Source organism: Hibiscus syriacus, unplaced genomic scaffold (assembly GCF_006381635.1).
Source record: "Hibiscus syriacus cultivar Baekdansim isolate YM2019G1 unplaced genomic scaffold, ASM638163v2 tig00111640_pilon, whole genome shotgun sequence".
NCBI lineage: Eukaryota > Viridiplantae > Streptophyta > Magnoliopsida > Malvales > Malvaceae > Hibiscus > Hibiscus syriacus.
In genome coordinates, this window is record NW_024063142.1 from 1,406,868 (window position 1) to 1,421,455 (window position 14,588).

The 14,588-nt window shown below is 31.9% G+C and overlaps 2 protein-coding genes across 2 annotated transcripts; both read left to right on the top strand.

Annotated features, from left to right (window-relative positions):
- Window positions 1-3,758: 3,758 nt before the first annotated feature.
- LOC120166560 (protein TIFY 3-like) lies at window positions 3,759-10,500 on the top strand. The gene is made up of 6 exons (XM_039175803.1): window positions 3,759-3,833; window positions 8,028-8,161; window positions 9,164-9,275; window positions 9,361-9,568; window positions 9,696-9,753; window positions 10,006-10,500. Exons 1-6 carry the CDS (start codon window positions 3,759-3,761, stop codon window positions 10,166-10,168), a joined length of 750 nt encoding a protein of 249 aa, XP_039031734.1. The 3' UTR covers window positions 10,169-10,500.
- Window positions 10,501-11,965: 1,465 nt separating this feature from the next.
- LOC120166471 (F-box only protein 13-like) lies at window positions 11,966-14,352 on the top strand. Its single transcript, XM_039175727.1, has 2 exons — window positions 11,966-12,356; window positions 12,958-14,352. Exon 2 carries the CDS (start codon window positions 12,982-12,984, stop codon window positions 14,218-14,220), a length of 1,239 nt encoding a protein of 412 aa, XP_039031658.1. The 5' UTR covers window positions 11,966-12,356; window positions 12,958-12,981; the 3' UTR covers window positions 14,221-14,352.
- Window positions 14,353-14,588: the final 236 nt, after the last annotated feature.

Consider the following 14,588-nt stretch of genomic DNA (forward strand, 5'->3'; position numbering starts at 1 on the left):
AGACACCTAAAAATGTAACGAATCTATTTTTAGCAAAAAAATCTTTAGACACCAAAAGTTAATTTTAAGTACAGTTTAGATACTTATTTTTATATTAAGTATTATTTTTGCTAGACCACATTATGATTTACCAGAATTGCATTATTGTACTAACAAGGTGACCCATCATATTCTCTCTATCATTCGTTATTTGCTACCATAACAGTAACAAACCTAACGAGTTTGGTATTTTTCATTGGAAACTTTTTATTACTGACTAGCAAACACTGTCTGGATCGAGCTTCTGTCGTGTGTCATGTCTCACGGTTTGTCTACCAGATATAAATCATAAAATCGCGTACACTTGCAGCATTATACTTATAATTTCTTGTTGAAGCTGACGGCATGAAGCATTATGAGAAATAATTTGTTGTTGAAGGTGACGAGTCGAGCTCATTCATGTCGACTAACAGGGTAAAACTGCCCATCTTCCTTCACGTTTGCTTGTCTATTTGATTTCTCATATAATGATCCCCTTCAATCAAATCGTTGTTTGCCTGTTGTTTTGCTCGATTCCTTTGGCGGACTGCTTTGTCATGCGTTAAGCCGACTGTCATTGGGTTCTTTTAGGGTCCTTCTGGATTTAACTTAAGTATCTAACCCACTTGTCGGCGCGTTTAGCACTGATTTTGGTGCAATCGCACTTCAATACATACTGCCTTTGGGCAACAATACTGGGAAATTAAAACATGAGACTTTCCCATACATTTAAGCCTATATTTGGATGAGTTTATGGCAAAATAATTTAATTGGCTCGAACCATAATAAATACTTAAAGTACATTGAAAATTTTGAAACTATAAAATGAAATCGTTAGACTAGATAACTAAAAAATGTAATTAAATATTAAAACAACCATTTTGTGATAAAAAATGAAAATGGTAACCCATTAAATACCTTTCCAACGATTTTCCTTCCCAGTATAGGATGTATGCACTTACTCCCTTTGTGCATTACCAGGTACCAACAAATTATATCATCTTTTCATCTAAGTACCTAAAATATTTTTTCTCTTAAAACGGGTGGTACCAATAAGCGGGTATTTTATGAAATTTGAATAGTGAGCATAGTAATGAACAATATACCAAGTAAGGTTCTAAGAGAGGTGGCACACTAGGCACGCTTAGATAGCAGGTCTTCATAAAACCAATCCCAAACATGCACTTTCATACTTATCACAATATTTTCCAATAAATCATTTATAGATTTTCTCTTTGTTAAGGTCTCTTAAGGAATTATGTTTGATACTTTTATTTACAATAATATCTTATTAAGCATACACATTTTGGTCTCATTAATGCTTTAGTCTTATTCTTAGTCATTTTACAAGTGGTTTATCTCAGTCCATTATGTATCCACCAAGTTTTAAAGACAAACTTAAAGGCTTATTTGAACTGATTTATGTATTTATAAAGCATGAATTAACAAGCAACAAGTCTAAATAATCTGACCTCACATGTAGAATCATAATTTTCAAATAGACTTATCCGTTCTCACAATGCCTGCAACTTCAATCTTTGCATCATCTTCTCTAAAAAGGTATGAAATCTAACATGATAATAACTTCATTTGAATTACATATATCTTGAATATGTTAATTTTGCAACCCAAATGATGATTTTACACTGTTTGTCTCAAAAATGATTTACTAGCAATAATAGGTAATTAGTAGTAATAAATTCTTATCTTTTTAATCATGTCTGCTCATTTCAGTTTTATCAGTTCTACCTTCAACTCAAAATGATATTTGACAGATAAATTTCTAATGGTCATGTTATCTTTATAAAATTCTCAAAAAGGAATTATTAGTACGATAAAAATAATTCACAATTATTTTTACCTTAATTTTCAAGAACTATATAATCTTACCCTCCACATGAAAATAAACGATTTCATATCTCCACATGAACCAACTATCACTATACATAAATTGGTTAGTATTTATAGTTACGAAAGTAGTGAAAGCAATACATATATTGAAAATAACCATATTTTCAATAAATATTAAGCAATAAATAATTGTATCACAATTTGCTTTTATTATCAACATTTGACTAATATATAGTAATAGCCTTGTACCCTTTTAAAAGCATTAGATAACTATGTAAGTGACGTTTAAAACTAATAAATATGTCTCTATTTTTGTTTTTGTTTATTGGTATTAAAAAGTTTAAGTTAAGGGTGACTCCTCCAATCCAGGGTCAGTGCATACGTAAGACTCAATTGACATCTACATAGAAATTTACAGATTGCCCACCAAAAGTGACAGTGATAGGATTCGAACTTGACCTTTCTAGCTCAAATTCTTGAATCTCAACCGCTTGTGCCAACACTCTTTGGCATAAACACGTCTCTATTGTCTTTTCAATTTTGCAACATCAATGCAAACTAAAAATATTAAAAATACGTTTATATATCTATAAATGATAATAATAGTGACAGGATTCAAATCATTTGTATTTAGATTATTAAAAGTTTATTTTGAAGAAAAAAAAAGTTTTCGTGCTTTAAACTCATAAAACAGCATGCTTTTAATGTGTCTATTTAATATCCATAACAGATGTTTTCGTTCCGCGTTATTCTGCATTAATCTTGTGCATTAAAGCCCATAAACCACTTTTAAAACTACAGTATATGCATGGAATTGTTTCAACCCAAACTTATTAGTGAATAAATATGTTAGTCACCTTTAACGCATGTAACGACACCTTCATGCTGCTGCTAATTATTACATATTAATTATGAAGTTAATTCACAATAAATCTGTAAGCATCAGACAATCAAAATCTATAGGCTTAACTTCCTAGCTTGCAACATTTTCGGTAATCTATGCGGCAGCATGTGCTCGTCGAATCGTTTACTAATGACTGCTCATCATTCAACTTTACTCGTTTAAAAGTCACTTAATATCCCAACCTCAATTGGTAAATTAATCTTAAATAGTATTAGACGTATGCCTTTTTCATCACCAATAACTTCAATATGACCTTAAGAAATCATAAAGCATTAGACGCATGTGTATAATACATAATTTAAGAACAATAGTGTACCTTTTAACTGGGATGGAAAGCTTCGTTATTAAGCTCGGTCAACTTTAAGCAACAACACATGAATTCGCTTCTAAATTATTAGAAAACTTAACTTCCATAAAATGAGGCGTTAGCATTAACTAAAAAATATTAAATGAAATAATCAATCAAAATGATAACCGTGACTTGGTATTAACCAATAGCTTAAAAGCGAATTCGCTCTGATATGTGTAATCGCTACAATAGACGAATGAAACCCCCACGTCCCACCCCCAAAGTTAGCACGGCTCTCCAAATTTCGTACACCTGAAAGATGGAGTGAATTTTGATGGTATTTCTCTTCTCTCAACTCAAAACAAAACTTATCGAAGGGTGAATCAAAGAAAACATTTTCTTAGATATATGCTCAAATGAATGAAAGTGTCCACTATTTATAGGCTAAATAGTGAGGGTTAAAATATCAAATTTTATTCTATTTTTAATAGAATTAAATATCTTATGAAATGGTTATATTTTAAGCATTACCCACACCTATCCTCTCTAGATTGGTTCTTTGGTCGTGGGGTCCCTCTCTTTCCCTTTTTAGGTCTAATAAGAGTTTTTAATGAGGTTTTTTTACGTTAAAAAAAACTCATCGCCACCACTCTTTTAATCTCATTAGAATTAATCTCTACTTATCCAGATGGAATCATGGAACTTTTGATAGAAGATTTCAAGCCCATTATTCTACAAGCATCGAGCGAGGATGGCCCAGAAATAGAGAAGGTTTCCATTCTTCAATTGGACGAAAATAAATAATTTATCGAAGCATTTCGAGTGGGTAAAGCACCACGTTTCAAAGATGAACACAAAATTCAATGACAGCAGACTGAGTGAATGATGCTGCAAAACGGAGAAGAGACAAGCCATTTGGTTTCATTATTTTATTATTATTATTATTATTATTATTATTAAGTTAAAGTGATTATAAATAATATTATTTATTTTAAAAAATTTTAATTCTTTGACGACGAATATTCAATAATCTTTGTTGTTGTAGTCGTTGATGTTCAAATTCACGATTTGTAACATTAACAATCATTTTTTTAACTACTGAGAAATTTTGATTCATGCGATTTCATTATTTTTCTTGAAAACATTTTTAAAGTGTATTTAATATTTATTTTAGAATGTCTGATGGGGTTGGTTGACATATTCTATGGACTTACTCTACAAGTAAATGCGTTGTTTAAAGGCTTAATATAAAAATAAGTGCATAAATTATACTTAAAATTAATTTTTTGTGTCTAAAGATTTTTTATTTAAAAATATGTGTTTAAAGTTTTCTCTGTTACAATTTAGGTTCTCATTCATTAAAAAAAAATCCGTTAAGTGATACATGTCATGTCCAGATTTTTTTTAAATAGATTTTTTTAAATAATATTTTATTTTAAAAAAAATATGTACTTAACACATGTCACTTAACAGAGTTTTTTTAAACCGTAGACATTTAAAAATATAATGAAAAAAACTTTATGACCTATTTTTAACCCAAAAAAAATCTTTAGATATTAAAATATTTTTTTAATATATTCTTTAGTTACTTATTTTTGTATTAAGGATGTGTTTGTTTGCCGTAATTTGAATTACGGAATTGGTTTTTCCCGAATTCCCGTATTTGTTTCACGTAATTCGTTTTCTGAAAAATGTTTTCCCGTGTTTGTTTCACGTAATTCGTTTCCCGGAAAATGTTTTCCCATGTTTGTTTAACGTAATTGGTTTTCCGGAATGTAATTCATTTTCCTAGTAACAGAATTTCCTTTGTGTTTTCTGTAAAATGACTTACAGATTAATTTTCCGTAAGTCATTTTCCGAACTTTTTACTTCAAAGAATAAATACTCAAAATAATTTTATTTTATGAATTTAATTTTAATAAAATATTTTAATATCATTTTCATCAAAATATTATTTATTTATTAATATTTATAATAATATAATATAATATTTTTAATATTATATAAAATAATCAATTATATTATAATAATATAAGATATTATATTTTTATTTTAATAATATATAATAAAAAATTTATATATTTAATAATGAATAATATTATTTATATATTTAAATAATATTTAATAAAGATATTTAAAATATACTAATTAATTTTTTAAAATATAATAACACTATTACTTTAAAAATAATTAATATAATTTATAATATTTATTTCACTAAAATATACAAAATTATTATTTTTATTAATAAAATTATAAAAATTATATTATAATAAATAAATTATTTTAATATTTTAAAATAATGATATTAAGTTTTATGATAAATAATATTATTTATTACATTTAATATTTGTAATAAATAATTTTTAAAAAACTCTTCAACTAGTGGAAAAGGGTTTAAATAACATCTTCCAAATATCATAAAATGTTTTCCAGATGTTTTTTAGAAAAATGTAATTCATTTTACGAAAAATATTTTTCGGAGGTAGGCAGGGGTCGCCCCTAAATCTTTGTAAATTAGCTTTTTAGCCCTTAAAACAGTTATCTCCAAATTATGTGTATTTAGATATAAATAAAATATTATATATTTTTTTAATTATTTATATGCTCTTTTATTTTATAATTTATGTATGTTCTAATTCTAATTTCTTTTCACTTCTATTTTCTTTTACCATAAATAAACTTTTAAAGGATAAATAAATGATGTTGTAAGTTAAAAGCTGCTAATAGCCTTTGGTGCAGTGGTTGAATGCCCCAAATTTCCAAATTTGGTTAAAAGTTCGATTTCCCTCTAGCTTAGTTTCATGACCATTTATTTCTATCTAATCTTGTTAATCTCTTTTTGATTGGATAGATAAATTATTTAATTAAATAAACTAAAATTAATAAATAAAATCCTTATATCCTAATTGAATAGTTAATTTATTAAATTAAATTTTAATTAGGATCAAATTAAGATAATATATAAATATTAAGGACTAATTGTATAAATATAACAATGTTTTTAACTGTCACATCAATATTTTCGTTAAATGTTAATTCTTAGGGTGCGTTTGGTTCACGAAATGTAAGATTATCAGTGAGAATATAAGATTACCAGGAATAGGAATACTGAAAATGTTGTATTTTGTGTTTGGTTGGCCTAGCAGGAATGTAAGATTACCGTGTTTAGTTAAAGGATTAAAAGATTATTAGAATGTATATTGACCAAATTGTCTTTATTATATTTATTTTTTAACAAGTTGAAAAATATTTATATATTTTATTTAAAAAATTTAAATTCATAAAATTTATATAATTTTTTTTACAAAACTGAAAATATAAAAATGTTTAATGAAAGAGTAAAATTTTATTTTAACCCATGAACTTCATATAAAATTTTAATTATAGATTTTTTTGTAAATCTAAAATAATTTAAGGATAAATTTGTAATTTAACATTTGTAGAATTTTTATTATTCAATGACAGAAAAATGATATTTTTGAAAGAAAAAAAATTAAGGGCATTTTAGTCCAAAACGTCGGTAATCCAACAATACCTATGAAAAGGGAGGTAATGACATTCCCGATAATATACCCCAAAAAATCCACTATTGGTAATATTACATTACCGAGAATGAGATTCCCGAGCTAACCAAACGGGGGAATGTGGATTCTATTCCCATGGGAATCTCACATTTCCCCATCCAAACGCCCCCTTAGTGGCTTAATTACAGCAAGTAAGATTGATAAAATTAAAAGATCGATGACAAAAGTAAAAGGACTAAATAACTAAATGGTCAACGGAATAGTTTACCCTTTTTTATTTGTTTGTTTAAAAATTTATTTATTATATATGATATGATTTTGATAGTTATTCAATATTGATAAAAAAATATTTTAGTTAAATAATACGAAGAAGATACTTTGTTTATATGAACTTTTAAATTATTTTTGAAATCATTTTAAATTTGGATAGATTTACAAAAAAAAAATATTGTATTTAGTTTTTTGAGTTTAATTATTGTATATAATTTGGCCATTTATGGTCTAGGTGTAGGGATGACAATTTAAATTTAAATTTTAAATATTTATAGATATTTGATTACTTTTTATAAATTCGTAAAATTAGTATCATTATAGATCCAAAATGAATATAAACTCACTCTTAGATATATGTATTTGAACTTACAATTTATGTCGATACGAATTACGATAAAAAATAAATATATCATCAAACCATTAAAATTTTTATGTCGTATTACATATAAATTTTAAAATTAAATATCTAATTATAAAAAATTCGTATGTCATATCACATATAAAATGTCAAAGTTAACATAAATATTGTCAAACACTAGTGTATGTAATGGTTTGACATAAAAAGCTTTTCCAGGCAGATCTAAATTATAATCCTAAGTCTAACACTAATATTTGATTTTCATCTAATTATCGAGCCAATTAAGTGGTGAGGCATGTTAAAGCTATAATTGCGTGGTCAAAATTAAAACAGAATGCATTTTTAGTGGTAACTTTATAAGTTTTTAGATTTGAGTGATCAAAAATAATAATTTTTATAGCTGGATGGTTTATTGTGGAGTTACCCCTTTGAGAAGCAAAAATAAATATCCATTTTTAATTGAAGTGAAAAAAAAACGTGAACTGGACTTAAATTATGTACTACAAATCTACAATTTGCTATGTCGCTTTTGCACCTCGTGGAATGGTCCCAAATCCGCCTTTGAAAACCACGCAATTAAACATTTAAATATCATCTCATCAACAGCCTGGTTTCTTGTATAGCAGACACGTGTGATCACAAACAAAGAACCCCAACCACCGCCCTTAGATCGGTTCACTTTCATTTTCATTAATATTGCTTTTTTTTTTTCCTCTCTCAGTTTTTAATCACATTTTGGTCTGTCCACAGCGGAGCAGTTCAAAATCTAGTAACGAAGGGAAAGATCAAAAGAAAAGGCAAAATTAGGTTTTCACGGAAGGGGAAGCTGGTTCGTACGAGGAAATTAAGCCAAACGTCGTCGTTAAACAAAGTAATGGCGATTTTGTCGGGAATCTGGGGTCCGTTGAAGCCCCTGATTTTCTTTCCAAGTTCCAAAACTGGTAAGGGTTTTTTATTTTCTTTCCACGGAAACGAAGAGAAATCTTTCGGGTAATGATATTATTTGACTTCTTTTCAATTATTGTTGAATTTTGGTTTCGGAAATGGAAAGGATTTGCTCTGTGTTGGTTAACTTAATTACGTGAAAAATAATGCTTAATTAATTACCATAACTAATCTCATTTGTTGAGTATAATTATTCGACTATGATCTATCCTTTTCCTGCTGGGCTATTTTAACGGTACTGTAAATGGAACGTAGTAGTAGTAGTACTGTTAGTTTTTATTGAGATATTAAATGGTTGGAAGGTGACCCGTGCTTTGCTATTTTTGAGAATATAGTAGTAGTACTAGCTGTTTTTATTGTGATGGGGTCGGAAGGCAGCCCACGCTTCCTTTGATTTGATAGTGTAGTCATCCTTAAAAATGTAATTTAACAAGTCCCGGTCAAGCATGTATGGCGTTGGTTTAATGATAAGGTTGTGGTCCACTTTGAAATCCATGGTTGAGCCTGTCATATGTGAACCATGTGTGAACTCTTTCCATATTTTTTTGGTTTCTAGTCTGATTGTTCATTCTAATGCTTCATTATGATAATAATTATTTGAGCTGTGTTGATTATAATTACCTTCAAGAAGAAAAAAAAAGTATCGGTTAAAATTTTAGCGCTTGTAAGTTGCCGTCTTCTTTTATTCTGAAATTAGTTATTTATTAAAAAAATGGAATGGGTATGGGCCGTATGGCTACACCGAGCTTTGGATATTAGTTTTTAAGGTTGTGTTAGGATTTTGTTGAATTTTTTTTTTCCAGAACTTTTGGTTCTCGTTATGTTTTTCTTTGATGTATGCTTTTTTTTCCCAGAGCACATGAAGATGCTTACTTCTTCATTTATTCTACAAATATTTATAGCGATAAATTTATTAATTTTCACAGCATATTGTGTTCCCATTACAAGCTTCTATGATGTTATCTGAACTTTTCTTTCTTTTTGTTATGGTGAACAAGTTCCGTAGCAATGCCGGCATCTGGACTAAATACTCCAAGCCCTTCTCCTTCCCAACTCACCATTTTCTATAATGGTTGTATTTGTGTGTTTGATGCAATTCCGGCAGAAAAGGTTGGTCTTTTTTATGAAGGTGTTACTAACTTAAGCAGAAGGGGTGGTCTTATACCAAAATTGACTATTGGTTCATGTCCATCAGGTGCGGGAGATTATGCTTATTGCTGCATCTGCTGCAGCCGCTGCTGCTAACTCTGTTGACATGAAGAATGTTGTAACTGATTGTGCCAGCACTCCACCTGCTCTTAAGAGGTCTTCTTCGCTTCAAAGTACTGCAACTGCAACTGCTTTGGCTTCACCACAGGCACAAGTGTATCCCGTTAACAGGCCCTCCTTTTGCAAACTGCAAGGTGGTAACTCTTAACTAACTTATCTGGAAGATGGATGAATTAGAAATGTGAATATTCTATGATTAATCGATTCAGTGCATGCTAACTAATATAGCTTGATGCTTTTTGTAAATATCTATTGGATCAGAATTACCAATTGCAAGGAGACACTCCCTTCAGCGGTTTTTTGAGAAGCGGCGTGACAGGTACCCCTTCCATACCGAACTACCACTTTCTTATTTAGATATATAATCCTAAGCATTAATGATTTTTCTCTTCATATATGCTGTAAAATGACGTTGCATGACCGTTACCTTTTTTTGTGATTTACTTTGGATAAAAACTATCAACTGTTCTCAAAGTGGATAACATTTAACTATCCAGCATTTGTGCCAAGCTTGGGGATTGGGGAATATAGTCGAGGTGGTCACTGTTTCCATATGCTTTTTTTTTTGCAGGCTGGTGAACAGGAACCCATATCCTAATCCATCAACACCAAAATCATTTGATGACACCAAAGCTAACCTCAGTGCTGCATCTTCCCCAGAATCGGGTTGCTTCGGTAAATCACCTGTTCCTGAAGAAGAATTCCAGCCAAAAGCTCCGGCCCCCGCTGCCTAAGCTAAGCATATATGAATCCTTACATATATTTGATAAAAAAGAAAAGCTATTGTGAAATGCAAACTGCACTAGGATAATGACTTTGATCAGTGTTTGGAATTGATGTGGATTACAAGTGTACAACTTAAGATAGTTCTCATGGTAGATCTTGCTATCAGCCATGAGAGTACCGTCTGATGTAGGATGAAATTCTCCTGTTTTCCTGTTGCATCTAGGGGCAGTTGTAATGTCTTTTAAACCCGGTTACCCTGTCTCTAATATGTCTGACGATTGAAGAACTAAGCTATCTAGGCATTGATGTGTATGTAACGTTGACTTGGTTGTTTTTCTGTGTTGTTTACATATACTAAGACTTGTCATTGGTGTGATATTATGGAACTTTTGACGTTGCATTGTTTTCCGATTAGCATCTACAGAGCTTTATATCATAGAAACATTTAAACTGGACCGGCGTTTATACGCATCATACACTACAATTAATTGAAAAAGGAAAAAGGATAATGGATTTACAGCTACTACTTGAGCACTAATTAACAGGTTTTATCTCTGTTAACGCCATCACGGAAGATGTAAATTAATCATCGTTTGCAACATAAATGGACAACGCCGAGGTGCATCAATGGAGTAATTTACCCAAGGGACGAGCCAAAAACGGTTTTTCCTGGGAAACTCAATAAGCGTAATATTGTGACATTATTTCCCACTTAATATCGGTATGGATTAATGTACCATTTCTTCAGGTTATGACTTTATTTTTTACGTATCTCGTGAAATTCTTGTCATAGATCATAATATAATTGTGTATAACATTTATTTTATCTATTAGAGTGTTCAAGGTAAAATCGGACAATTAAACGGTTGTATGATATATTTATAATGACGATTTTTTTAAGAAAAAGTTAAACCTGATGGCATGTATAACGTTATTTTTATAAGCTTTAAAACTAAAATTTTAATGTATTTTATTTCTTCGAAATATGGTACTTACTAATACCAGCAAATCAAATTATGCAGCCTCTTTTGTTATAAATTTTGAGTTTGCATTATGTTTTTTTTTTGGAAAGAAATGAGTTAACATCATAACATCCAAACCTGATCCCTTTCATTGATAGTCCAAGAGATGGGCTAAATTGATAAAATTTGGTAAGGGCTGAGAACTGCGGGTCCGCCCATGTAAGGTGGCATCGAGATGCGGGTCTCTCTGTTTGAAATCACTGCATGAAAGAAGGACGTAATTAACGGCTTTTTTGTCCTTCCAGTTTAGATTACTGGTTTCTTGGGGTTTATACTTTATAGGGATCGGCTCTTGGTTCTCGGGCATTTTGACTTCAACATATATTAATCTGATTGAGACCAAAACCAAAAGGGGAAAAATGAAAGAAAAAGAGGTGAAGAGATTCCTCAACGAGGAAGGCAAAGCAAATTATACCCAACCAGAAGAAACTCTGTTTCTCTTTATTTCGGTTGCTTTTGCTTTATGTGTAAAATATTAGTATGCATTATAAAGGTCGCCTCCTCAGAGATGCCTCAACCCTTCACAGTCTCGCTCCATTGACATAGGAATTCCGTTCTTTTCTTTTACTCAACCAGGGCTACGTGTGACTTCGCTTTCTTTTACGATTAAAGTGCAAAAAACAACAAACAAAATCCTTGAGCTTTGAACTTTTGTTTTAGTTCACGGGTCGGCCCGACCCAGAATCCAATGCACACTTCTCTCTCTATTACCGTATACTGACCCTGTCTTGTAGACTACTCATCCTTGTAGAGTGTAGATTTAGAGTCAACTCAGTAGATAGTTTTGTTTTGCTTTTTTCTTTTTTCTTTTTTCTTTTTTCTTTTTCTTCTTCTTCTCTCTTCCCGTTCGTGTGTGCGAGTAATGTGAGTCTGTGACTGTGCGAGGCTTCACCTTCACTTTTGTTTTCGAACGAGTATAAATCTTTGATTTTGCTCTCTCACTCTTATGCCCTCTTTTATTGTCAACGCTTACGAAAAGAGGAACCTTGGGAAGTTTACTACTACTTCCCTTCTTCATCTAAAGCTCATTTGCTTTCCTTTCTTTGCCCTGTTGCTTTCTCTTTTTGTATTGTTTTTGGGGCTGCTTCAATTTTCAACCTTGTCCCTTTGCTTAATTCTCCAAAGCTCTCACTAAGCTTCACTCAACGCCTCCCCTTCAGCTTCGTATCATCAGGTACATTTGTCTTTCGTTTATTTTTTGACCTTTCTGCCCTCTTCTTCCATTTCGAGCTCATTCAGGATTTGTTTTTGTCAAGCTTTAAAAAGACCTTTCTCTTCAAGGGTTTTTTCTAAAGAGATTTTTTTTTTTTAAAAAAAGAAGTGCCCCTTGCTAAATGCAAATTGATTGTCTTTTAAGCAAAATTGACCCCTTTGTAAAAAAGAGTCCCTGTTTAATATATGGCTTTCCGTGATTGTTGCTCTTTTAGCAACTTTCCTTGAAGAATTTACTCTCTGCATTCATTGAAGTGAAATTGAGTAGAGCTGATTTGTGTTCTTGTTGGACCCCTTGTGAGAAAAAAAGAGAGAGCCTCTTAGCGCTTTCTAGTCACATGCGGGCCTTTAATGCTTATGTTAGTTAGGTTGTCAATTTTTCTCTAATCTTTAATTGATGTGATATTCAAGCCTTATTTGCCTCGTTTCATATATTCTCTACGATGTGGATTAATTTGAAAAAAGGAATTTAGGTTTTGATTCATCTGTATGATGGTATAAGTGATGAGTGATAATGGTATCTTCTTAATAGTGCTGTTGTCTTCCTCTCTTTATCGTTGCAGGTTATTTTCTGAAGTAATCTTCCAATGGAGAAGGCTAACGGCTGCATTTCGAGGCCATCCAGGAAAAGAAAGTTGCCTGAAGAAGGCAATGCTATGTTGAACTTATCCTTGGATGAGCTCACTGACGACCTCCTTGAAAGGGTTCTTTCGTGGTTATCAACATCGACGTTCTTTCGCCTCCTTTCAGTGTGCAAGAGATGGAAATCAGTTGCTGCTTCTGAAGGTTTTAAGCTGGCATGCTTTAGGATTCCTTCAAGGGAACCTTGGTTTTTCATGGTGGATCCCCGCCTTAATCAATCAGTGGTTTTTGACTCTGCTGAGAGAAACTGGAAAAAACTCAACCATCCGCCTCTCCTCTCGAGTAACTGTAACCGTGACTCCATCCCGGTTGCAGCGGCTGGTGGGCTTGTGTGTTTCCGCAATATGTCCGGTGATTACTTTGTATGCAATCCGGTGACAGGATCATGCCGTGAACTACCTCCAGTGAATCCGGACTCTCTTGATCCGCCACTTCTGGCTATAGCAGTGAATGCATATTCCAATTACTCCTACAAGCTAGTCTTAGTCTCTGGTGATCTTTCGAAGCTTTCGTTCAAAGTTTATAACTCTAGTTCTGACTGCTGGGAAGAGAAGATTATTTTAAGGAGAAAAACCGATGATGATTGTACAGAACTTGATTCAAATGACAACGATGATGATGCCATGTATTTCCTTAGCAAAGCTGGAAACGTAGTGGCAACTAACATGCAGAGAAGCCCATCCAAGCAATATTCATCGGTTATTACTCTTAAAGACGGTGATGAGATTGTTTATTTTCTCAGCTCCTCCGGGACAGTCGTGGCTTGCAATCTGACCCAGAAGCACCTCTCTGAATATCCCAGACTGTTGCCTGTCTTTTTCGAGTACTCCATCGATGTGGTGGAGTGTAAAGGAGAGATGTTGGTAGTTATGTTATCGGAATTCTTTGAAAGTGCAAGCCTTAGGGTGTGGAGATTTGGTGAGAAAACAAAGACTTGGCTTCAGGTTGCAAGCATGCCTCCTGCAATGTCACACGTGTATTATGGCAAGAAAGTTGACGTAAATTGTGTTGGGGCAGGCGACCAGATATTTATCTGCTTAAGCTCTGTTGAGCTTTGCAGTTATGTTCTCTGTGATATCGTGGCTAACGAATGGATCGAACTTCCCAAGTGTTGTATGAATGGTGAAGCCATGAACTTCATGTCTGCTTTCTCTTTTGAGCCGAGGATTGAAGCTTGTGTATGAACACATTGTGGACTCTGCTATGTTTTGAAGGATTTGATAATGATCTCTGTGATTCTCTTTTCCTTTTTTTTACCCTTTGCTTAATTTATTTTGTACTTTCTTGTATTCTTGTAGAGCATTGATTTTCTTCACTTGATTTGTTTAAGCAAATCAGTTCCTTTGCTGAATGTATTAATTAATGAGACTATTGATTTTCATATACAAAATTCTCTTTTTTACTTTGAATGCTAATGTGTCTTCCATCAAATTTTATTGGTTTCTTGATGCAGTTGCACCTTATACCAGAAAGATGGTCACTGGTTTTTACACTTGATCATCTGAAAATAGTAGTCAACGATTCAACGAATCGTGCCGAATAACGACCTAAC

Coding starts and splice junctions, on each gene's coding strand:
- LOC120166471 (XM_039175727.1), top strand. CDS start 12,982: ATGGAGAAGGCTAACGGCTGCATTTCGAGGCCATCCAGGAAAAGAAAG.
- LOC120166560 (XM_039175803.1), top strand. CDS start 3,759: ATGGAACTTTTGATAGAAGATTTCAAGCCCATTATTCTACAAGCATCG. Junction 9,276..9,360: donor ATGCAATTCCGGCAGAAAAG/GTTGGTCTTTTT, acceptor CATGTCCATCAG/GTGCGGGAGATTATGCTTAT. Junction 9,754..10,005: donor TTTGAGAAGCGGCGTGACAG/GTACCCCTTCCA, acceptor TTTTTTTTGCAG/GCTGGTGAACAGGAACCCAT.